Source organism: Eufriesea mexicana, unplaced genomic scaffold (assembly GCF_001483705.2).
Source record: "Eufriesea mexicana isolate 0111107269 unplaced genomic scaffold, ASM148370v2 scaffold395, whole genome shotgun sequence".
Classification (NCBI taxonomy): Eukaryota; Metazoa; Arthropoda; class Insecta; order Hymenoptera; family Apidae; genus Eufriesea; species Eufriesea mexicana.
Window position 1 is genome coordinate 1,087,157 of NW_016908583.1, and position 26,034 is coordinate 1,113,190.

The 26,034-nt window shown below is 34.3% G+C and overlaps 2 protein-coding genes across 6 annotated transcripts; one reads left to right on the forward strand and one right to left on the reverse strand.

The window, feature by feature from the left end:
* Positions 1–24,468, forward strand: LOC108545361 (ATP-binding cassette sub-family A member 2). Of its 5 annotated transcripts, none has more exons than XM_017896928.1 (26): positions 1–258; positions 7,794–7,968; positions 8,515–8,812; positions 12,026–12,147; positions 16,975–17,148; positions 17,249–17,430; positions 17,526–17,730; positions 17,884–17,959; positions 18,125–18,278; positions 18,412–18,598; positions 18,674–18,817; positions 18,894–19,044; positions 19,128–19,201; positions 19,281–19,733; positions 19,820–20,169; positions 20,253–20,659; positions 20,729–20,989; positions 21,069–21,336; positions 21,415–21,589; positions 21,669–22,005; positions 22,139–22,413; positions 22,491–22,637; positions 22,717–23,096; positions 23,188–23,395; positions 23,481–23,820; positions 23,889–24,468. In XM_017896928.1, exons 4-26 carry the CDS (start codon positions 12,055–12,057, stop codon positions 23,990–23,992), a joined length of 5,145 nt encoding a protein of 1,714 aa, XP_017752417.1. In that variant the 5' UTR covers positions 1–258; positions 7,794–7,968; positions 8,515–8,812; positions 12,026–12,054; the 3' UTR covers positions 23,993–24,468. The 5 variants fall into 5 exon arrangements, with proteins under 5 accessions (XP_017752417.1, XP_017752419.1, XP_017752418.1 ...); XM_017896930.1 differs by lacking the exon at positions 1–258 and adding an exon at positions 403–440 and having other exon boundaries at positions 23,889–23,992; XM_017896929.1 differs by lacking the exon at positions 1–258 and adding an exon at positions 1,244–1,311 and having other exon boundaries at positions 23,889–23,992.
* On the reverse strand, positions 14,483–15,949 carry LOC108545363 (tubulin polyglutamylase complex subunit 2). The gene is made up of 2 exons (XM_017896931.1): positions 15,667–15,949; positions 14,483–15,087 (listed from the first exon to the last, which is right to left on the reverse strand). Exons 1-2 carry the CDS (start codon positions 15,908–15,910, stop codon positions 14,483–14,485), a joined length of 849 nt encoding a protein of 282 aa, XP_017752420.1. The 5' UTR covers positions 15,911–15,949.
* Positions 24,469–26,034: the final 1,566 nt, after the last annotated feature.

The following is a 26,034-nucleotide window of genomic DNA, read 5'->3' on the forward strand; positions in this document are numbered from 1 at the left end:
CCGACGGGTGTGTATTGGGGGTGTGTTTGATCGTGACTTTCTTTCAATTCTTCGTACCCGTGGCCGTTTAAATCGTGATATCGTTCATTTGCCTTTATATCATTTGCGAGAATCGTCTTTTGAGTGTTGTAGCGAAATTTGTAGCTGTAATATAACGATAGCAAACGAGAACTTGGTTATGCCGGTCAATCAGTTTTTATGACTTGTACCATAGAGATCTTCAAACCACGGTTGTTAGTTGATACGAGGTGTAATAAGGTAATGTTTCATTGCGGAAAGGTATACTTTTAAATCGTTGGACGTGTACTACTGTCCAGGCCGGTAGCGAATCGATTTTCGTGAAGAGTGAAGCGGGATTTGTGAGAGAGGGAGAGGAAGAGAGAGAGGGAGAGGGAGAGAGCGCGAGAGTGCTATGATCGAGTGAGAGAGAAGATAACGGGGTAAAATATATCTTTGCAATTTTTTTCATTAACCCTTATCTATATATTTATTTTACTTATTATAGTTTATATTATCTCCTTTCTATATATATTCAATATATATTTGGCATAGTTTCTGTTAATCCCATATTTTCTTATTTTCTTCTTTTATTTCTTCTGTTCAATTACATTTTCTCATTTTTATTCGCTCGTATACGCGTGTGCAATTCGGACAACTATCTAATTCAACACATCTCAAAATCAAAGGAACATGAATTCTTTGTGAAAGCTTACATCGAAATATACTTCGGTGTAGTACCGCATCAGTGACGTTACTATAGATTGATTCAACAAAGGAAATTCTGAACATTGGAAGACTCGACAAATTACAAATATTTTTCGTTTAACCATGACTGAAACAATAAAATCTACATTTGTAATAAATTTATCTTCACTCATAAGGCATCGGAAACGCGAGAAAGGTTGAAAGTTTCATACGAAAAATGAGAGTTCATGGTAGATCAATTTCAGCCATTGTATTTTGTGTATATGATCGCGAAGACGAACCTTTACGTCATTTTTAAGAAACAATTGATTTGCAAGTGAAAACCGGGGCTCAGTTTTCTCATCGAGTGTGACATATTGCAAGAAGAAAACAGTTGATTCAAGATGCTACCTAGGAGAATGATCGAGAGCATTATTACCACGAGGACGTGTATGACGTTTAGCGACCTCTACGTACTAATGTAAAAGTAGTAATCGCTTTAAATGCGCCCTAAATGAATTAGAAACCGCTAACCGTTTGAACAAAGGTAGTGCATCTCATGTAACGAAATACTCCATGTGCAAACAGCATATCGTGTGTCGACACCGTGTGCGGATTATACAAACGGTAATTGGACGGAATTTTCGTTCTAATGTGGTTCCGCGTCTCTGACCCTCTTCCGCCCTCTGATTCTGCCCCGGTCGATAGACCCGACTTGACGTTGGGTTACTCTCTCTCATGCGACTGGTGAAAAGGACGAAGACGAAAGCGAAGAAACGAATGAGCACGACTACGACACGAAAATTATGATTGAAATTATATGTATATATAAGAAGTCATCCGATCCTTTTCGTTACGTTTCTCGATCGGTATTGCAGCCATAAAGTGTTTGTGAAATTTCAACATCGTGATGACAAACAAAGTGGGAGTGAAAAGCTGGTGTGTCATATGTTCAATTCATTAATATTCTTTCTAACATTTTAAAGTATTGAAAAAAGAATTCATATATTAAATAACTCAAACTATACAATCAATTAAATGGATTTATAATTATTTTAAACGTTAACTTAAAAATATAACTTAAAATTTAACTTGTTGTAATATAACTTACAATTAAAAATAAGTAGATTAAAGCGTGTTATAGAAAACAAGATGGGCTTAACGATTTTAGTGCAGATCTAACATTGTAATCTCTAATTACCTTAAAACGCGTTGTTAATTAATTTGCTACGCCACTTTGTGTTTAATAGGCGTAACTCTAGAGGTCCTCCTCGTATTTGTGGTTTTACAAATAACCTAACTTATCAGTTCCTGTATCTTTCTTATTCCATTTTTATAATTGTGAAATCTTTCCTGTGTTTTCTTACTTTTTATCTCAGGTACACATTTATATTTATAGGTTTCACCCTATGCTTATATTTCACATTTATTCGCAAATGTGAGATAACATTCAATTTGCATAGTAGTTAAAGAACGGAAGTAAAACGAATTTTTTTTACCTTCTCTTCCTTTCTTCTTCTTTTTTAATTTTCTTTTTATATTTATTTTTATCTTTCGAATTATAGAAAACAAAATGATTCTCCGTTTCTTGTAAACAGCCTGCTAGTTTCTCCGCCTTATAATGCATACTACGATATTAATCGTTTACGAAGATGCGCACTTACATACGTGTTATGTAACACATGCGGATACAGATGCAATCTGTATTATTCAAATAACGCTAGGTTTGTGTTGTTAGAACGAACAACAGAGGATCCTTAATCAAGTTTTACGATATTGTTCTCGGTAAAGAAGGAACTATCTGTTCGGAAACTTGTGAATCTTCTTTTTTTTTTCTGATAAATTTAATTCAAATTAAAAAAGATAATATTTTTCGAATTTCCTAAATTTACAAATTTTTTTCTTGTTGGAAAAGTTTTTACCAATATCTGTTAGACTTCTTCATTGCTTAAATATTTTACTAGAAGTTTATTAGATACATTTGATCATTGCTTTATTTTCTCTAACCCATACTAGGGAAAGTCCAAGTCAAAGGAAAACGGTAGATAAAATTTATACTAAGCATTGGAAGTAACAAATTAAAAAAATTCTTTACATAAGAATTTATTGTCGATGATAATATTCATTTGCGAAGAATTAATATATTGATAATAAATTGTTACTCGATTCAAATCCAAGTCTTTTAAATGCGACGTATATTAAAATAAAATTTTGTACATAAAAGTTGCATGATTTTTATATGATGATGCAATCTATTAATCGATGAGGAAAGTGCACTCTGTATCATATTCCCACCGTATGCAATGCATGAATTCGATGTTAGATATTCTCAGGTGTTGTTGACGTTCAGCATTTACTGTCTTTTAATGTGCCACAAAAAATAAATGTTTACATTTGCATCTGGTAAAATTGTTTACCACGACCAAGGTTTAAGGTTAGGTTTAGCAGGTTTAACGCTGACATGGCTTCGTTACAACATGAAACGAATTCACCGTTTCAGTCAACTATTATAAGAGGGTTGACTGTATTTAATTATTTTCATCATTTACTATATACAGTATATTTACAATGTCACTACTACAGTATTACTATTAGAGTATAGTTGAATATACACATATTATAGATATCGAATAAATATATTTATATACAGTACGCGACAAAATAATAGCATACCCTGTAGTTTTCAGTGTATCTTGAAACTAGTGCAATATATGCATATGTTATATATGTAACATTAACTATATTTTACATTTTTTTTACAAATTTTACTTATCTATCGGAAAAATGAGCACGAAAAAATACGAACACAGCGAAAAGCAGATCAACGAGAGCTTGTTTTTAAAAAATGGGAAGGTTTTTTATATATTTTTATGTGCTGAATCTAAATAAAAAAACTGTCTACCATCTTCACTTTGTGAAATAGATAAATAAAAAATATCGATTTTCGCTATTTTTACGATATTTTTCCAAAGATGGTGATTTTTTCCCAATATCTTTATCAACTGCTTTGAATAGTACGAACTATTCCCTATAAAATCAAATTTGATTTACCGCTTTGAAGTTACTCGAAAAACGCTGAAAATTGTAATGTCCTATCATTTTGTCGCGTACTCAAGATGCGATATAGATGTGATAAATTTTCATATTATAGGTAATTCTCGTGTTCTAATGCTAACGATTAGATTAGATTAGATTAGATTAACGATAGTAATGTTTCTACCACATAACTCGAGCAATTACAGTCGTTTCGTATTCAGCGTTGGTCGGCAGGCGTCGTTACGGCGTCGGTTTGTCTGGTCTAGCTCGTTCCTTACCTCGACAACCCTCGATGTCGTGGGGTGAAGACCCTGCGCGTCTAGCCAGAGTCTCCCGTGCATTTCGTATTTATTATTTATACGCCGGCAAGTGTCTACATCCAGCAGGATACGCGCGGGAAATCCACTTCGTTAAAAGTATCGCGTCGTGCTTTCCGACGCCGAGTTATACGATTAGGGGCCTCCTATCGTGTACTTTTCAAAGCGAACAACTAAATTCGATATAGCCGCACGAGGAGTTTTACCATTTTCATGTAAATGGCGCAGGCGGGACGAAAATGCAGAAATAGACGACTGTAAAGTGACTGGCATTTTTGGAGAGACGGATGAAAATTGATACAAAGAGAATTTGGTTCGAGTATGGGTGGAGAAATTGTGAGAATCATAGTTCTGCATTCGTGGAATATTCAGGTAATTCTGTTGATGTCGTCGATATTTGCATTAATATATTTTTTAATGATGATCTTGATTTTTGTTTGCTCATTTTGTATATTTTTATATATTATTTCTTATACGAAAAGAATGTTTCAGATGAAAGTCATACTTGGTGTCGAGGAGTAATATTCCCAGCAGTATTATTTGTGATATTCCAATGTTAATATGGGCTGGTAAAAATCTTCTTACACGTAGGAGATTACCTGTTCCTTTAAATAATCCAATTTCTGTCCAAATTTTTGGTGTCGTCAATTGTTCTGAAGATTAGACTTGGTTGATTTAAATAGGACACACTGTATATATTCAATTATAGTATTTCATTATTATAGTCGTATTCTATATTGGTTTTTATATTCGTTATAGTCGTTTCTACGAATTTTTTAAAGTAGAAAGTTGAATTTCATTTTCCTAACTTTGACGATGTGGATAATCGTGTTTTAGAATTCATTTTTGAACTAATGGTACTGTTTCAAATTTGGCTGATCGAATATAATGCAGTTTTTTTTACCACATATCTTGCTTGTTTTACCAGCAACGTCGACTCTCATCTAAATATCGCATCTTATTATTCTACTTAAGCTCGAGTTCTATCTCAAGATTTAATCAATACACGAAGACAACACTTTTCTATCTTCTTATTCAAGACCAGTTCATGAATGCCGATGATAGTTTTGTAACCTAGATTTACATACATTCGAGTACCATTCGATCTCGATTTCATTCTTCAACTCGGAATTAAAATATTCGCAATCTTATGCATATCGCGTAAAATGCATAATGCAACAAGTACTGTCGTTGTCATACTACCGAATAACCAATTAAATTGTTACGATTCCAAAATTCTAAATTCCTTGAAAAAAAAGAGAAAGGAAAAGAAAGAAAGAATATAGCGATCATAATTTTTCTGTCACACATGGAATCCATTATAGAGATTTTATTTTCCCCAAAATTTGTCATACCTTCTTTCGACAATACTACTTCTTCAACCGAGTAATCAGCAAAGGGTGCTTTTGAAATTCATAAATTCCTCCGCGTCTACGTTAACTCGTTCAGGGAGAAGCTGATCCCCCCGTGATACAGATTAAAGGGCAGAATTTGTGGAATTTGCATTTTTATTGAGGAACCTGGGTTGTTTATGGCTGTTGCCATGCTGCACGATCGAATGAATAATGAAACATACCGCCGTTTGATCGAAGGAAACTCGGGCGCACATCAGTATTTATATCTGAATTACAACTATTTATATTCGAGTCTGTCTGTTGTGTATTTCGTTCATTATTTATGTATACAAGGGTGTACAGAGAGATCGAAGGTAGCCCACGAGGAATGCGATATTTTTCGTATCGTAAAAATTTTAGTTTCGACACGAAATTAAATATTTTTCACACGCTATTTGATAGCGTTGTGACTATGTTTTTCGTGCAAAAATAATCGTATAAATAGTGGACTAAAAATTGCGACTTTTTGAGAGGAAAGTACATACATATAACGAATAAGATTGTATTAGACTGGTTCTTCGCGTAATAGAGGATGTAAGAATAGGATACTGAAGCAAACTGATTTTGAAATGAAGTGATCGAGAAAAGAAATCTTGCCAAATTGTCATGAGGATTGAAAAATTATGATAAATTAAAAAAACAGAATAAAACTCAGGACAGGTGGGATTTTGCTTTTTATTTAAGAGAAATATTAATTGATTTCGTAACGAGTTGTACAGTATTATGTTAGTATTAGTTTATTCTATAAATACTAAAATAGGTTTCCATTTTTTCAAAACGTTTTAATAACAAAATTATGGGTCCAAGCTCATCTGAAACTCTTTTGTTATTTTTCATAGATGATGGAGAATATTGTTGTGAACAATGAATTTTCACTATTAAATGCAACTATTTTTTAAATTTGCAAAACTGTCGTCCCTTTTCTTCATCATTCTCCTGAATTTTCGAATTTCTCTGTCAAAGATATCCATTAGGAAAGTATTCCAAGAGAATTTCCAACGAAATACGGTTTGCTAAAGATATAATATACCGAATCAAGACAATTAGGGCCTCGCGTTTCCGCACAATTCAACGGAATGAATGAAGTTTCAGGGACGAAGGAAGTGTCGCGCGTTTCGTGCGCTGGTATTTTCGTTGAACACGTATACGATGTCCAAGTCTTCTTTCTTTTTCCTCTGACTCATATTTTAATAACACTTTCAGTGATTAAAAAGTTAAAGAAAATATCAAAATAGTGTGTGCACTTTTCACTTGAATTCTCCATGCAAATGGGGTATTATTAAAAGGTTAGAGTATTTCATTTTTATACTACATCTCTACGTAATAATAATTTCTTAAGATCACAAAAGTTACTAACAAGCCATCCAACAATGAAATTCCAAAAAGTGTAACAATCGTATCGTACCAAAAATGGAACGTGATATAGATCTCCCAAGATCTGTGTTTAAATTCGAGTAATGTCACATACATATTATCTCGATGATCGACAGATGATCTCATTAGGTGTCAGATCACTTACGATTCCTTCTCAATATGATCTGACATCATGTAGAAGTTTCATTAACACGTTTCCCGCCATTGCATCCATTATTTAAAAGCAAGAATAACCTTGTGATGTAACATCCTTCGATAAAACGATATTTAATAGTCTACAATATTAACGCTAGAAGCGTCGGACAAAGTATTTTTACCGAGATAGAGACGCAGTTATTTATATATAACATATATATATGTATAATTATATGCATTTCCAAAGAAAACATTTGACTCATAAGACAAAAAGACAAATCTGACAAAGCTGCGTCAGAAGTTTCATTTCTAATGCAGGACCAAGTCTATAAAAATCAACCAAAACTCCTCCATCCATTCCAATTGCTGAAATATTAAGTTCAAAATTTAGGAGAATATTTTTAGACGAGCGAAAAATCGTTAAAAACCTGTAAATTTTTGAATCTCTTTCACGGAAACGTTCTAAATTATATTCGTCATACGATTTAATAATAATTGTCACTTATGCATGCTATATTGGGACACAAGCTACAGGTTGATAGTTCCAGTGTTGGAGATCAGCGCGTCAGAGGTTGCAGGAGGAATTTTCGTCATCTGTCAGAGACGTACCGTAATTAATGTCCTAATGAAAATTGGATCTTTGCTCTCTTTATTACTTTATTTTGTCATCATATCTCTTCTTCGCCTTGCAGCACTTGAATCACGTCGGTGTATCGAAGTCGACTTCAATCTCTTGCGAAATTAGCTTTCCTTCCGTCATTAAGTCCTCCGACGTAGAACTAAATTTCCTTATTCTTCGATGTGAGCTATAACGCGTAAGTAAAAGAGCTTTCCCGTTGTTATTTATTCCTAGATGAAAGGCAAACCTCCCGGTTCCACTTCCCATCGAGCGTAGTCCACATGGATGCAACAAACCGGAAGGGCTAAGAGTCCATTACGAAAGACGTCGTCGCCTTGGTTCTTGGCTTGCTTCTTCAACGAATCGCGTTCGTCGATCGGGGCCTGGATTGATTTTGCCGTAGTTGAACGTGAGTGTCCTGTTTTTGATACTAAATCTATCACGGTTGGATCGAATGATCAGCCGTGGTTGATGGAACGAAACGCGCGTAAACGATTCTTAGCAAACATGGAATAAGAAAATAGATAGAAATTGAAGGATTGATCATACGTAAATCATGAGAAAAGTCGCGAAGTAAAACAGCACATTTGCGATAATTTGAAGAAGGAAAAATCTGAGATCAATTATTTTGATTAGTTTGGTAGGTCTAGTGTTATCTACGGATCCAATGCTAACTATAGTTCTAGCGTTATAAATGTGACTTTATAGCACAAAAGCCTCGAATTGTAATTTGCCTGTAGTAAAAGAAATGCTTGCTATTATATTTAATATAACCCAATTACCTGGTCGTCGTGAGTAGGCAGTGCAATGACCGATATTGGCCCATCGAACAGCTGAAATCCGGTGTGCATATACCGCGTTGAACTCAGACAATTTGTTACCCGTGATCCTGTTTCTACTGCGATCGACGTGTTTTGTCGCGGGTCTGTAAGAACGTGCATTTGGTAAATTTCAGCGCGAGAAAAGTCGCGGGTGATCGGTGCCGTGGATGAGGATGGCCTGGAGCAGCGGCACCACAAACGCACACCGGCGATGCACCGATCGCACCATCGTCGTTCATCGCGATGCCTTTGTCGCAACTTGTAGTACGTTCGCTCGCGAGTCACGATCGATCGGAATCGAGTACAGTAGAAACGGCCACGGCACTGCTACCTCTGGCTACACAGGCTACGCTGCCAATTTCGACCAGGAAGAGGGCATGGCCGATTAGAGTCGCCCTTTTCGATACACCTGCCGAGCAGCACGTGATTCACGTAAGTTCTTCCATGCTTGCCATAAGGAAATGGCGTGTACTTTGCTCTTTTTCTTACCTTTTTTCCTTTAGCTTCTCATTTGTTAAATCCATGACTGACACGTGAGAGTATATATTTTTTTTCCTTTTTTATTTGTTGTTATTTCTTATTTCGAGGTTTCTATATTCTCATTACACCTTCGTCGATGGAAGGTATCGAATGACCTCGTTTTTTTTATTGTCGAGTGGGAGTTGTTAATGGGTATGGTTGGTGGTTGCTTTTTTCCTCCACCTTTTTTTTCTTTTTTTTTTTGTAAGGTAGTTTATAAAAATGCAGTTTTATAGGCAGAGAGTGTGAGTCCGTGGGATAATAGTTTGACCTAGTATTTAGTTTTTGACTTCCTGGTAGGGAATTCCTTTTAATACTTTAAATAGGTAAATTCCTTTAATGCCTTTAAATACTCCGTATCTTTGAGAAATCGATATAATCCGGTATTAGATGATGTCTAGGGTCGATGATTCGTTAATCGCGTTATTTAATGATCTCTCTAACTCGAACAGAAAACCAACAGTACAAAACTGAATAAACTAATCCCTATTTACGTTTGTCGCGACGACTTTTTAGAGCTACAAGAAGTGTGTACGAAGGCGGGAAAGCTTTAAAAATAACGCTCTGGAAACGATATAAAAAATTACTGTCGGTGTGATTGCAATGTTTGGCCGTGAAAAAACACGCTCTTTGTTGCGCAAACAATTGCGAAGAAAGCGAATACTGATTTTTACAAAGGTTTAGCGATAAACTTGTCACAGTTTCGGTGGAACGCAGTTAGTCATCGATTAAATTAGATTCCAGGCGCCTGGTTATTCGTTTTATCGCCAAGTACTGAAATTTTTACGATTCGAGATCCATGAATCATGCACTCCTGTGTTGTTTGTTGTAGGTGTAAACGTCTAACAGGCTACTTGAAACACTATAATCAACTAATCGTCGAGCATTCCTGTTTCGCAGCACGAATTGCAGAGTCATTAAGATCAAGAAAAATCTGTCCGTGAGAGAACGAGAAAGTTAATTCGTTAGATATCTATTCAAACCTTCTTTAAGTCATTTCAAGTCATCTTCAATCAATTAAAGTTTTCGAAAATGAAATTCATTGAAGTTTTAGCTAAGCAAAAAGGAATAGAAGAATAATGATCTTATATAAGAAACAAAGATGCTTCCGTGACATCTTTTATAATGTGTTACAGATTTTTTTAAACGTTATAAGAATCTAAATGAGAAAATTGAGTATTGGAAAGATAGTGCAAAATTTGTAAGCATAGAAGATGCAACGAATCGAATAAAAATCGTGCAGGATGTTCCGCCAGTCTCGATTTATTTCGTTTAAATCTCGAGATCTGTGTCTGAGCTCGAGATTAAAAAGTTCCCGCTTTTATCTTTCGGCGGAGAAGTTTTCGACCGCAATTAGAAGGACTGCTCTGGTACCGACGAAAAGTTCGACTTACACGTAGAATGGAGTCAATGTTATGCAACAGCCATCTAGTGACGCAATGATACCTAAAGAAAAGAATGCTACGTGAATTCTTATCAGCTGTTTGCATCGTATGTTATCGTTGCACGTTATTTATAATTGTATCACGTATGATTTTACGCGTAACCTTCATTTTTCTGCAGATCGTACATACAAATGGATTCGTGATCCATGAATATCAATTTTGAAATCGTCCGAGAGAAATTCGAGATAGTTCACATTTTTGTGAACAGATCAGACATACTTCCCACGAATTCCTGAAAATTCATGTTTCAAGGAGTTGCGCGTATCTGAGGCGAAAATATTTACTTAGCGCGAGTAATTTGGTTTTCTTAGATTGGCGAAACGAGTCAGCATGAACGCGATGTTACGATTAATTGGACTCATTGAAATGAGTGTTTGCAGCGGGAAAGATGCATAACTTAAGAGATCACGTGCCTGAAGTCGGAACTAGAAACTCAGACTAACAACTTGCACTAGGGAGCACCATTCGATCTCCCTCTTCCGGTCTCACATATCCATACATTGACTAATGAACTATTTTTCTTTTCTCCCATAGGTCACTATAGAGAAATTATGCAAAGACCTTGACATGTTCGGTGGAACATTGCTCGTTCTTACACGCGCGAACGCTTAAATAGTGCAAACGACGAATTATCGACCACATCGCGGCTGTTCCTATGTATGTGTGTACGGCAGGCAGATGTTAGAGACCCGTGACTTCCCAACAAAGAGAGCTCCACGTCGAAGCGAAAACTTTCGTCACGGCCGGGGGCCAATCATCGGCCAAACCGCGCAGCTGGATGTTAATCAATAAGAATCTTTTTTCCGCGGTTGGCCTACCCGATATACCGCGGGATATGGATCTCCCGCAAGTTGGGAATTTACACGAGACTGAGAGTAATCAAGGATAACGATAACTTGGAGATAGGATACGAAGAAGGGACATTCCTGTCCCGATAGGATTTGATTTAGGGTGATAAGTTGAGAGAATGGATGGTTTCAAGCAGTTCGGTTGGGTTAAGGATTCGTATGAATTGGTTTGGGATTGTAGAGGTCGTTGATACGGTTATGATCAGTGAGATGGAGTCATAATTGGGTAGAGAAGTCGTGTGAAAGTAAAAGCTTTAAAGGTTTGAATGGAAGCATGGAAAAGAGTATTCGTGTGGTCGTAAGTTGTAATAGAAGATGAGAAAAGATGGATGGTTGTCTGGTTGTGGCCTTTTTAATTCACGTGACATTATCACTAGATCTACCGATTGCTGATGTGTACCTAAATATAGTGCATTATATATTTAGGTATATTTAGGCAAAATTAAAAGGTATATGTAATTGCATTCGTAGTTTGATAAGAGTTAACACTAACCTCGCCAAAAATAGCTATGCTTTCAGTAATTACAGAAATAGCCGGAAACCACTTATTTTGACTACTTTAGTAGTTCAGTGTTATAGGGCGTTAAATGGAATGATAGTTTTAAAGAATAATTTCTTTAAAAGTTGAATTATGTTAGTTGACTACTATTTAAATATTTTTCTAAAAGCTCTATAAACCACGTTTTTAATTATTATGTTAATTATTCCTGAGTTTTGAGAAATTTCATTTTACTATAAATTTTGCACATACATCTTAAGCGTGTAAATCGGTTAATTACAAAATAAGGCGTGTATAAACCAATGCATCATGTTAGTCTTCCTTTATGTTGCAGAAATTAGAAAAACGAGTACATCTCACAGAATGAATACGTGCGGGGTCTATTTTTCTCAGTTGCGAGCGATGCTCGTGAAGAATCTTCTGCTGAAGAAGCGCGAGAAGCTGAAGACTACAGTGGTATGTTAACCATAAAGCAATTAACGCTCTAACAATTGATTTAACAATGTTTTATATTCTTTGTGGTCAAGGAAAACTCATCGACGGTCCTTGAAACTAAAAAAAGAAAAAATATGACGTATCTCTCGGTGTAACAGTTATTAGATCTTTGATCAAATATTTTTCTTCTTTACTGCAAAATTTGGTTCTGGTTTTCTAAGCTACTGCTTTATCTTTTAAGCTTCGATTGTTTGGAATTCTATGTTGTATGGATTACAATTGATTTATGATGAAACTTTGATTAAGTGAATAAAAAGCGGAAGACAAGATCCTGAAATTCATCCAAGGATTATCTAAGCCATCGCTTTAATCTTATCAAATGCAACACAATATGGATCACGGATGATTTATGATGGAACTCCTGATCAAATACTGGAAGAAAAATGGATGAAACTGATTTGTCGAAGTTGCTACACTTGTATAATTAAATATCACAATGCAGGTGTTTAATCTGCTTTTAAGGCTCTATCGAAAGTCTTTAAGTTCGCATTGAACGTGTTGGCAAACATTGCGTTAACGAAAATCTATGCGCTAATATTCTACCGATTATCGGAGAATGAGCAACCTAACCCAAAGCATATTGCAGAAGAGCACGTATATAGATGGATGCGACTGTAGTTTCTTGGATTTTTATGTCACCGGTTTAGCCATTTTATGGCACGAGGCGTCTTAATCGAGCAGTGGTTCGCGTTGGGAGGCCAGGACTAAGTATAGACACGAATACTTATTTTATGTATAAATCGATTTTCTCTACCTCTAACGAGCTATATTTAGGCTTGCCTTTCCTCTCTTCTCTTCGATTTGCCCTTTATCTTAACAAGTTGGTGCAGAACTTTTGATGTAGAACGTAACACGCGACTATACCGAAAGAAAACACACTCTAGTAACATATAACTCGTTAAGAAACAAATTAAATAGGACAATCCGCATTGGAAATTGGAAAAAGAGCACATTTTCATCGTTTATTAATGAGCATGTTTGTTTCAATAATTGCTAATCTCAACACACTATTGTCGAGTCAGTTGAAAGATTTTATGTACCGATAATTTTGTATAAAACAGACTTTAGTCACTACTTGTGTTAATATTTATGGCACTTTGTGGAAAGAGATTTTATTTTATATTCAGTTAACGATAAATATACCTGAACACACAATAATGTGCCATTTTTCTATTTTCCAACACTCAAAATGACTACTCAAAGTTTTGTTCAGCTTGTTTTATGTATCCTATATAGGATAATGTTTGATGGGAAAAGCATGTCATCATCTCCCAACAAGATTTCGCAGAAATATGAACTTTAACATGGAAACGAAATATTACTTAAATAGAAAACCAATACTGGAATTATGATAAAGAAGTATTTTGGAAACAGTATTCAGAAATCTAGTTAAATTTACATATGATTGGTAAATTCCACGTATAGTCTGCTATGGAGTAAATCGAATATGCATTATAAGAAGAAATGGAAAAAAAAGAAAAATGGAAAAGGCGAAAAAAATGGTGGAGAAGAGAAACGTGTACGTTGAATGCCAGTAGAGCTGCAATTCGAATTCACCAGCCACAATAGAGAGAAAGATGCGAAGATAGTTTCCATGGACGGCGACGAAGTGACTGCGTTCCGTGGACATTCACGTCTGCCAACGTGGGAGGGCGTATTGCCAATTCGTTTCATTGGGTGTTTTTGCGTTAGCTTTGTGCCAACTGGGCCAAGGGTCGTCGTGAATGTCCAGAAACGACGACAAAAGGAAAAAAGATCAAAATTTTCTGTTTTTTCCAAATTTTTTTCCTTACTTCTATTCCATTGGTTTTGGAGACAGACCAGAGAGAACGATGGTGTCCTCCTCGTCTCGTCGTTAATACACTTCACCAAAGATCATGACAAAATTCTCTTTGTGCATATCACCTGAAGTTTCTAAAATAAATTTGCATACCGGAATGTTTTCATCGTTTGCGTGATAAATTTCGACACAGAAACGAAGAGAATATATCATTTTTATAATTGATCTACGTTAGAACATCAGAACATCAGAAGAATGTTTGGAAATGTAAATGTTTTGGATGCAAGTTTAGTTAGCTTGTTTCCTCATACCTTCTATAATTGTATATTTATATTCATATACTTACATTTGAAATTACATTAAAGTGCAACAATATATATCAGGAAAGATAAGGATTTAAATTTATTTTTATAATGACAAAAAGTTTCACAAATTACAACAGAAACTAAATGCAAATATCGGTTGAATTTATCATAAAATATTGTTTAAGTACAGACTCCAATAACATCAAGTTAGTCATTTTTTCTTGGAGCTTTTTTGCTTTCCTTCTCTTCCCTTAAAAATAGCCGGGTCAATGACATTTGTGGGTCCGTTGTTCCACATGGAAGTAGAAATAGTCTCTGTGGGCTCGACAGCGGAAGGAAGGAGATGAGGACCAACGAGAAAATAAACCTGTTCGATCCACGGAGGCAGAGACAAGCCAGACAGGCAACACTGCCATAATGGCAAACCTAGATGAACCAGCATCATACGAAAGTACACAGTAAAATTATCTGCCAAGTGACACCATTGATTAGTATCTTCAGAATGTAACCATATTGTTGGCAACTCTGCTTCCGGTTTCATGCGGTATACCAAGTAAACCTTAGCCATTCCACTCTCTGGAAAGCATCTTGCGATTTCAAACATCTTGCAATCATGGTCATTCCCTCGCATATGCATCGGAATTGTGTTCTCGAGATCAATCGAGCTACTGGAAGTGACTTCATTGTCCAATTTATGAGGATCACTACAGGATTCTGGCTTCGCGGAATCTGCTTGATAATCTTTATGATTATTCGAATAGCGTTTTAAAGAAGAAAGGCTGGCAATTTCCATACGTCCAACAGGAAATTCTTCACCTGTGTGTAATGGATACATCACAAGAATAGATGGAAAATAATAATTGATGACGATGTCACGGTTGCTTTGATTCAATACGAAATTTGTAAATTAGCTGTAATTTTGCACATGATCAGTGTACTTGGTTAATTAATTACATGGAATATCTGAATATCGATGGACATGAATATGTTAATGTAGAATAATAATTGTTTCGTTTTTGATTGCAAGGGTATGATGGTGAAAGTTAGCCTGCATAACCTTTCAAACTGGTAGCAATTATTTTAGTCATGAATTATTAATTATTTATTATTATTAACTATTTATTATTTATTTATTATTTTATTAACTATTAATTAATTATCCATTCTGAGTGATGAAGATAAATATCTTAATACAATTTACCTTGAAATTACACGGAATAGAAAAAATAATTATTTTGAGGGCAGAGACAATAGAAAAAAATGTGTAATTATTAAAATACGGAAATGAAAATACCAAGTAACCATTATTAGCACACGGATCAGAAGCAATGATAGCGGATGAAGGCTGACAAAGAGGATGATGGGAATGCATGGATAATTTTAGACGGGGTTTACCTGCTATCTCGAGATCCCACTGAAGCAGGAAGCCGTCGATCGAGGCGTAGAAGTTTCTAATGTCCTCTGGGAGCATACAACAATGGCGTTGCTCCCAGCTGGTAATGGCCGTAGCTTCACATCCGTTTCTACGCTCGACTCGGACATTTTTCACATATGGAAAACTTTCGAGAATCTTCACTACCCCCAGCGTGAGATTATCGTAAAAAGAATCCTCGGTTACGATATCGACAAAAAACGACATGGAGTTATTTATTTTTCAATATTCAGTGTTCAATAAAAAAGCCAGCAGCGAGTATAATATGTCGTCCAAATATCTGAACCTTTATCGTTCAGCTGGATTGCATCGATATTGATAAATAGCGATTTAAAGCACCATATTATTATTGAAATTATGCAGCAATGAGATTTACAATTGTTCGCGAAGACGCGAAACGAATCAGATTTGTATTAAAATTGAATTTTTTACCGGAAACGAGAGACCTTAGAAACATGGGCAGATCCAAAGAGGTTTCCTAAAAAGAATTATTTCATTATTCCTATAAAAATTTTTGATCGTGCGTACAATACAGATAATTTTAAATTTTTTAATCCTTCCGAATCATGGTTGGATACTTTTTCACCGTTATGTCTTTTTTTTAAACATATATTAAATTAATTCTCCGCACGCAAATTCTTTTTTGAACGAAAATTTCTGATCTACGGAAAAAAAATCCCAACTCGCCTGTGAACACCGTAAAGCCGAGAATAATAGTACTGATGAATCGGACTAGTCTGGTCGTTGTTGATCGTCATGGTGACGGAATACGAAAGCGAACCAGAATATCCACTTTTCCCATATTCAAACAGACCGATGAGAGGTTGTATCGAACGCCTGCGCAGGTTCACGTTGCACGACAGGTGTGGGAGAGGGTGCAGGTAGAATAATTATTATGCACGCACGGGGGGAGATCCCTTTCAGAAACTACCGTACGCCTCCTTCCCGCCCTTATTCAATCGAAGTCGTTGCGTACGATTTTTAACGTGTGCATTATTAACAATAGGCAAAAGGGAACAACTGCTGGTGGCGGTTGAGGGTTGAGAACTTGTTCGATTCTGGAATAAAAATTTTCATCTGTTCTATATTATTTTCTGAAAAATCATTTTTTTTCCTTTTTTTCTTTTTTCCCATACGGCTAGTTTTTCTTTTGATCCCTTTTACTTTAACAATTTATTATTAAGCATCTTTCAAATGTATTCAAATTTTATTCCTCTAAAAGACAGAAGAATAATGTTAATATAATTTAAAGAATATTTCATTGTTTACAGGAGATATTTCTCCCACTTTGCACCCTAGGGGTGTTAATCCTGTTAAAAGTGTTGCCACCAAATCCAAACTATCCTGCGATGACAACGCAAAGGCAAGAAGCTGGAATATTTGAAACGTTCAATGGTCACAAGAACAACACGATAGCCGTGGTTCCAAACTCGACAGAAACTCTGGTATATGTTCTTACCATTAACAATTTTGTCCATAGGGCATTCCTCAGTAATAATATAGTACAAACGATTCGTTACCTTTACGATATTATCCTCGTTTCAGATCTTTTTAAATTCAATGAATGCCTTGTGGTTATCAATGTGGGATTATCCTGGCAAACTTCCCTTAAATTTTATGGTATTCGACACGAAGGATGATTTACAAGCGGCTTATTGGAGAGACCCATATAGCGTACCCTTAGCAGTAATTTTTGAAGACTCTCAACCTATATCTCAGCAACTTTTGTAAGAATTAAAAGTATTTAATTAAAGTGATCAAATAGAAAAGCGAAAATTATATGACAAATGTTTAATTACAATATCGTAATTTATTGTCCTAGGTACGAGATAAGAACTAATCCATCATACACGAATCCACCTTCACCGACTGAATTGTATTCCGCCCCAGTTACTTGCCGAAAGGATACGATCCACTGGATGGGTGGCTTATTGTCGATAGAGACTGGTGGATCTTGTCCTGTGAACAATTATCTACATTCAGGTTTCCTGGCATTACAAATGATAATGGATATCACAAAAATAAGAGTATGTTTTAAGCCTCTCGTTTTAATAAATTTGTACTACGAAGATGTGATACTATGATATATATTCTAATAAAATTATTATTATGTTATATTAAGTACTAATAAAAAGTGTATAGTAATAAGTATAGAAATTCTGCATATTCACAAATTGCAGCTAGACACAGGGAATACTGATGTTACCATACCAGATGTGAAGCTGGAAATGTTCCCTAAAAAAGCTTTCACTGCAGGTAAAAATATAGAATGTTAAATTATAAATCGTGGTTTCTCATATTTAGTGCAGATATTGATATATTAGATTCATATTTATAAGAATAAAATTTGGTTTAGAAATTAAATTTTTACTCAAGTTCTTTTTTTTCTCGAGCATATTTCTAAGAATGACTTTTACTTAGATTGGATGCTGGCTCTTCGAGTTCTTATACCTCCTCTCATGGTCCTGACTCTTTCACTATTCGTCGGTTATCTCCTAATCTTAATAGTTGGTGAAAAAGAGAAGAAGATTAAGGAGGAAATGAAGATAATGGGCCTAAAAGATTCAATTTTCTGGTAGGTAAATATTACATAAGAGCTAAAAAATTGAATTTTATTTCAAATGTTAGTATGTACTAAATTTATATATAAAAAATTTACTTATATGAAAATTTGAGTAGTTAAAATAAAAAGATTAATGTTATTCCAGGTTATCATGGTTCATTATCTACGGTGTGTTTGTCTTATTGCTTTCTGCTGTTGGAGTAATTCTACTTTTTACACTACAAATGTTTCAGCATACGCACTTTCTACCGATATTTCTTTTAGTGGTACTCTACAGTTTTTCCATAATCATGTTCGCTTTTATGATAACACCATTCTTCGACAAATCACGAGTAAGTAATTAATTGATACTGCTTTACTATTATTACATTACTATCCTATTAAATTAATCGTAATTTTTTTATCAGACTGCCGGTGTACTTGGCAATTTTGCAGTAACGATATTGAGCTTGTTGTACTTTATCCAACTCTTCATAAAAGATTCTAGTTCAGTTCCACTTTGGTTAATCTCTCTTCTTAGTCCAACAGGCGTTGCGTTAGCTATGGATAAGGTTTGTATTTGATGAAAATAATGAATTAATGAAAGAAGGAAATTCTATAAATAAAAGTATTGGTATTCATTTACAGGCTCTTGTGCTAGATCTACAAGGAGAAGGAGTTAACTTTGATAATCTTTGGTCAGGTCCTGGTATACCTTTTGGTGGAAGTCTTATTATGATGACTTTGGACATAATTCTCTATGCTTGCTTAGCTTACTATTTTGACTCTGTTATACCAAGTGTGTTTTTTAAAATTCTTATTACTATATTTCTTAAATTATTAATAAATAGTTAGTAATTAACTATTAAATATTTAATCTAGCTGAATACGGAACAAAAAGAACTCCCTGGTTTTGCTTTACGCCTGGATTTTGGTGTCAAAGGAAAACATCCCGGGTGGGTTTCATTAACATTAATACAAAGCATCAAATATGAAAGAATGTAGAAAAAAATATATTCACAGTTGTATTTGCAGGTACCATCATCAAATGGTGAATCGAACTCTTTTATTCCTGGTGAAGAAGCTAACCGTGACGTTGAACCGGTAGTGCGCGAGATGAAAGGTCGTGAAGCAATTAGGATAGTTGATCTTTATAAATCCTATCAAAAATGTCGTAAGCCAGAAATTAAAGCCGTAAATGGTATCAATCTAACGATTTATGAAGGCCAAATTACGGCGATACTTGGACACAATGGAGCTGGCAAAACAAGTCTTTTCAATATATTAACTGGTCTCACTGCACCAACCGCTGGTACTGCTTTGATTTTCGGTTACGATGTTCGAGATTCCAATGATATGCAAATGATTAGAAGAATGACTGGCGTTTGTCCACAACATGACATCCTCTTTGATCTTCTTACACCTCGCGAACATCTTGAATTTTTTGCCGCTGTACGTGGTATTCCAAGATCGATGATTGAACACGAGGTAATGTGAAAGTAACATTAACAAATTATATAAAAACTACTTACATAAATTAAAAATAATAAATTATTTTATATCATTATTTTTAGGTGAAAAAAGCCCTAAAAGATATTGATTTAATTGAGAAAGCAGATACTTTTGCGAAAAATTTGAGTGGCGGTCAAAAAAGAAAATTGTCTGTAGGTATTGCCATTATTGGTGACCCGAAAATTATTATTCTCGATGAACCTACAGCCGGAGTTGATCCCTACTCCAGAAGAAAAATGTGGTCTATCTTACAATCTAGACGTCACGGGAAAGTGATTCTGTTAACAACTCATTTTATGGACGAAGCAGATATATTGGCAGATAGAAAAGCTGTTATTAGTAAAGGAAAACTGAGATGTTGTGGCAGTTCTTTATTTTTAAAAAATAAATTCGGTATTGGATATCACTTAACGTATGTTAAATGTTTATTAAATAATACAATATAACAATAAAGTGTATTTGATAAAAATGTATTTAACAATGTTAATTTAACAGGCTCGTACTTGAAGGAAATGCAAGAGAACATGCTATTACCAGATTAGTAACTTCTCACGTCTCAAAAGCAGAAAAAGCGAGACGCCATGGTCGTGAATTGAGTTTTATTTTACCACATAATTCAGTGGAAAGTTTTGCACCACTCTTCTCAGCTATAGAACACGAGATTAAAACTCGCTCGAGTAGATTGGGTATTAGTAGTTATGGAGTATCAATGACTACTTTAGAAGAGGTGTTCCTGCATTTAGAAAAGGATGGAGGTCCTGAATATACCGTGGATAATTTATCAAAAAAAATGGTGCGCAATCGCGCATTAAGCAGGTCTTTATCGTTGCAATCTAAAAGCACTTCTTATCAGAGTTTGCAGAACGAAGGTGTTACAGTTCAGAATGACGGTCAAGCAAAAGGTACATTCTTAATATTTGCAATATATTATAAAATTCATAACACGTAAATTTGATTGTATTTTATTGTAGAGGCAGAAGATTTACCGGATGACGTTCATAGTGATAGAAACCCTCCTGTTCTCGGCCTCGGATTAGACCCCATAAAAATTCGGCCTAATTTCCTTCAAACCTTGTATGCTATGCTTCGCCTAAGGATACTCAGGGTCTTTAGGAATATTCAGTTTTTATGCTGCACTGTCCTTACGTCCCTTTTTTTGTTAATTCTTGGCTTCCATTTGAAAAGCATTCAAACAGTCGAAGTCAAAATGCAATCTCTTAAATTGAACACTGGTATGTTCTAAAACAATTAAATCACTAATAATATATAAGATAATTGCTATTAGAATTGAATATTTTCTTCTTTTTACAGATACTTATGGAAATGAAACCAAACTTTTATATGCAAATAATACCGATCACGATATTACAGATTTAATCGATGGTATAAGCCAAGACGTAAAGTACATTGAAGAATACTATGGAAGTTTTGCAAATTTGTTACAAATTTCACCACATATAGCTGTTTTTAATATCAATGAGTATAATCTACCCAAAATCCATTTGACTGTCGCATATAACGACACTATGCAACATTCTTTACCAATCTTAATGAACCTACTATCAAACACCTATTACAGGTACAATCAATAATTCGGTAATAAATTATATACATTCAAATAACTATATGTACAATTCATTTTTTTACTTTTGATTAGGTTGATTTCTGATAAAAATAATTTAAAACCGATTGAAGTTAAGACACATCCTTTCCAACAAACTTCTCAACCACAGGAATTTAATATTGGTACAGCGAGTTCTACTATGCTTATTGGAATGATATTTGTATTGTTACCAATAACTTTAATTGTAGACATGGTCTACGATCGTGAAGTGAGATCCCTTTTTTATATATTAATTATGTACTTAAAATAATATTTTATTTACTTTGTTGTCAAAATTATGTTTTTAGATAAAAGCAAAGAATCAACTTCGTACCAATGGTCTTACATTTTTTACATACTTCTTGACATATTTTATTACTCTTGTTGGCCAGATGACATTCATCTATTTGTGTATTCTTGGCATCATATTTCTTTTTGGCCTGCCTCAATTCCAAGAAAAACCAGCACTCATTACCCTTAGCGGTCTGTTGATGCTTTATTATCCATCATCCATTCTGTTCTTGGCGTGTTTAAGTTACATCTTTGATAAGATGGATTCTGCTCAGAGTATTTTACCCAATATTACAGCTTACATCGGAGTTATTCCATTTACACTAGTTATGGTTCTTGATATGCTGGGCATTAGTAAGTTATCCATTCTTTAAACAGTAAATTATTTAGATATCATTTAACATTTTGTTAAGAATTTGATTTATAAATTAATATGAAAATAACAAAATAGTCCAATATATAATCGATTGATTGATAAACTTCTTAGGTAGCACAGCAACGTTCGCTTTACACGTAATTTTTTCATTACTGAACACGTTGTACGTACCATATGCTGCAGTATATTATGTAGAAAGAGTACATCTAATGTGTTCTATCAATGCTGCTTGCCATCATCTGACTATGTCCGATTATTTAACCACGGAGATCATTTTAATGGCCTTCGGCGTGCTTCTGCATTGCCCGGTGTGGTTTTTCGTGCTTTTACTACTGGACATTAAAAAGAGTGGTGGTAACGTCCGTGATATATTGAAATATTTTCTGGTTAGTGTATAATTGAGATAATACATTGAAAATTTGAATATAAAATGATTTTATATAAATATTTTCTATTCTTGTAGCGTAATGGTGGCTCTATTGGCGAGGAAATAATAGAGAATTCTGATGTTGGAGAACATGAAGATGCAGACGTTAAAGCTGAAAAACAAAAAGTTTTAAATCTCATTACTTCATCATCCGTTCAGGAACCACCTGTAGTTCTTGTACAGGTATCATTTTTTATTGCATAGATTATTTTTATTCCCATAATATGTACATATCATAGAATTGAAATTACATATTTATTAGAATCTGAGGAAAGAATATCGACAAAAGGAATCAGGATCATGCAGTTGCTGTTCAAAACAAGATGAAGAATCTAGTCAAATACAACGAAAAGTTGCTGTAAGAAATCTTTCGTTAGCGGTTGAACCAGGCGAGGTGTTCGGATTACTGGGCCACAATGGTGCTGGCAAAACGACAACGATGAAAATTATCATAGCAGAAGAAGCGGCCACTCGAGGTAGAGTGCAAATCGGTGGTTATAATATTACTACCAATATGTCAGAAGCTTTTAGACAAATGGGCTACTGCCCTCAACATGATGCTCAGTGGAAGAATATTACTGTCAGGGAACATTTAGAATGTTACGCCGCTATTCGTGGTGTACCGTGGAGGGATATCAGCAGGTGATTAATTCGAGTTACTTTAATATTTCTAAAGTTATAAAACAAATATTTAATGAATAGTTACAAAACAAAACAAAGCTTCATATTACAGAATCGTGGATTTTTATCTTACTGCTTTACAAATTCACGAACATGCTGACAAACAAAGCCAAGAATGTTCTGGTGGAACTAAAAGGAAACTTAGTTTTGCTATGGCAATGATTGGAGGTCCAAAGGTTGTTCTAATGGATGAACCTAGTGCAGGAATGGATCCTAAATCAAAAAGGTTTTTATGGGATACAATTCTTGCTAGTTTTCAGGTTTGTCTCTATGAAACTTTTCATTTACTAAAACATGCACATCTATTAAGAATCGTTCTGTCATTAATAAAATCTTTTTCAACAGGGTGGTAGAGGAGCAATTCTAACCACTCATTCAATGGAAGAAGCTGATGCTCTATGTTCTAGAGTGGGTATAATGGTAAAAGGAGAGTTAAGGTGCATTGGTTCTACCCAACATTTGAAGAACTTGTATGGTGCAGGATATACCCTTGAAATGAAACTTTTAGGCGGTGATTGTACACCTACGACACCTTCCGGTGACAGGATTACGAGTCTGAAAGAATTTGTTTCCAGTCTTTTTCCAGATGCAACTCTCGAAGAAAGTTTTACCGACAGATTAGTTTTTGCTGTTCCTCAACATGCTGTTAACTCGCTGGCCGAGTGTTTTATGCAGTTAGAGAAAGGTAAACATTAAATAAACGATTAAACTACCGTACATTATATTCTCTTCAATTGTAATTTCAATTTTTAGCCAAGCTCGAGTTGGATATTGAAGAGTACAGTTTCAGTCAAACTACTTTGGAACAGGTTTTTCTTAAATTTTCACACTATGACGAATCTAACTTGGGAGAATGATGACTCACACAGATAAGTGTGTTTATTCGCATGTGTTGTATAGTGAAATATTCATGGAACTGCTCAAGTTGTGCAAAAAGTGTAAAAAAAAGTTATTTTTATTGGAAGAAGTGATTTGTTCTTTAGTGTTTCCACATAAATACTATTGAAAATCACGCAGACAGAGACTATTTCTCCATTCTAAATACCAAGAACATATTAACAGTTACGAAGGGACTTTATATTATCTTTGGATGCAATATTTGAAGACATCATATAAATCCTGTCTTGACACCCGACGAGTCTGTGAGTGAAAGAAAACGTATTTTAACGGTATACATCGATCGACCTAATTGCTAAAAAAATTAAATACCTTTTTTGTGCCGATGTATCGTATTGTTACGTTCGTCAGAATTAACAGTGACTTCCTGGAGGTAATTGTCGTGAGATAAATGAACATACGTGTAAAATTAATTGAACTGTAAATAATGGAAACTATGAACGATTTATTCGATTGTCGGTAAAAAAGCAGTACTAATATAATTTAACAGTAATATTCATAATTTTGAAATTATATTGTAATATAGTCCATAATTCGATTCCTACGAATATTACAAATAGGTCTCAGAATTAATATTGCTGTGGAATTGGAACGTTATTATCATCATTATAAGTATATTACTAAGCATTATTGACAGGGAAGAGAACAAAGATCCAAGGATCGATATTAAATTCTTTTTAAATGCAATGAATTCAATGAATTACCTATTTACATTGATAAACGTAGGAACATACCTGTATAGGTCTATTTATTTTAGTGATATTTATAATTGCTCGTGATTATTTCGAGCGCTGTTATAAAAATTAGCATCATTGTTCAGAGATGGTGCTCTTATATTGAGGAAAACTTCGCAGTTTACAATTGGGGAATTTAATTTGTGCATATAACGTAGTTTGTAGTACGTATTTATTAATACTTTTCCAGCTCGCATATGGTCTCTACCGAAGCCTTGAATAACGAAAAAGAAATGATTAATAGATTGATAATCTTGCCTCAATAGCACGTAAGATGATAATAATTTAATGCGAAACTTTTATGGCAGAAGCAATTAGAACGCAATAGAACAATTTGAATTGAGCAAAATATATTACAGAAAATTTTTAATGGTCCATAAATGACGTAATAATTTATTTTAAAGAAATTATTATTTCAAAATTATTTATAAATATCTTAAAAATTTCTTTCAATGTAACTTAATTTTCTGATGTCTTTAATTTTCTTAACAATACTTTATTTTGCTGCAAATTATGAGTAAATAAAACAATATAATCAAAATGAGTTGAAACTAAAGGAAAAATAAAACTAATACAGAGAATAATTTTTCATTATATTATGTAAAGCTATATTAAATTAAACCCTTTTTAAAAATGGACTGCATAAGTAGAACTCAAAAGGGCTAGATGTCTTATTTCATATGATTAGGTTTCAAGCATATAAATAAAAGCCTGATATCTATTAAAAATGATTCTTTGGAAAGGTAAAAAGAAAAGTCTATAAAAAAAGACTTTATTGAAATGTTAGGAAAAAATACGTTCTCTCAAGATAGCAATTAGGAAAGGAATTTTTTAGATATTCATGTGCGTACACCCGATCTTCCGTGATAAAAATTCGAAAAAAATCAAACGGAAGGAACAGTAAAGGCACTGTTTGGAGAATTGAATGAAATATTTTGTAGATTATAGTACATAGGTAGACAAAAATAAAAATTTCATTGTAAGGGGATATTAATTTTTGTAAATAAAATTCGTTGTAAGAACAATTCATATTATAAATATATTACATAAATATATTTATAATATGTATAATAGGAAATGTAAAATGAAAAACAGATACGTGCGTTACTGCGCATGAGTGCATTTATAAGAGATTGTGTACGCACAACTCTTGTTCTAGGTAATACCACATTAATATAAAATTTAGTCAATTATGGGATTATATGAATGAAAGAAAAACTATAGATAATTTTATGAGAATATATATAAATATATAAATACATGTGTAT

Excerpts from the sequence above, each read along its gene's own strand:
- LOC108545361 (XM_017896928.1), top strand. The coding sequence starts at position 12,055 with ATGAATACGTGCGGGGTCTATTTTTCTCAGTTGCGAGCGATGCTCGTG. Across the intron at positions 17,731-17,883 it reads TGGATATCACAAAAATAAGA|CTAGACACAGGGAATACTGA; the intron begins GTATGTTTTAAG and ends CACAAATTGCAG. Across the intron at positions 20,170-20,252 it reads GGTATTGGATATCACTTAAC|GCTCGTACTTGAAGGAAATG; the intron begins GTATGTTAAATG and ends TTAATTTAACAG.
- LOC108545363 (XM_017896931.1), bottom strand. The coding sequence starts at position 15,910 with ATGTCGTTTTTTGTCGATATCGTAACCGAGGATTCTTTTTACGATAAT. Across the intron at positions 15,088-15,666 it reads GTGGGATCTCGAGATAGCAG|GTGAAGAATTTCCTGTTGGA; the intron begins GTAAACCCCGTC and ends CATTACACACAG.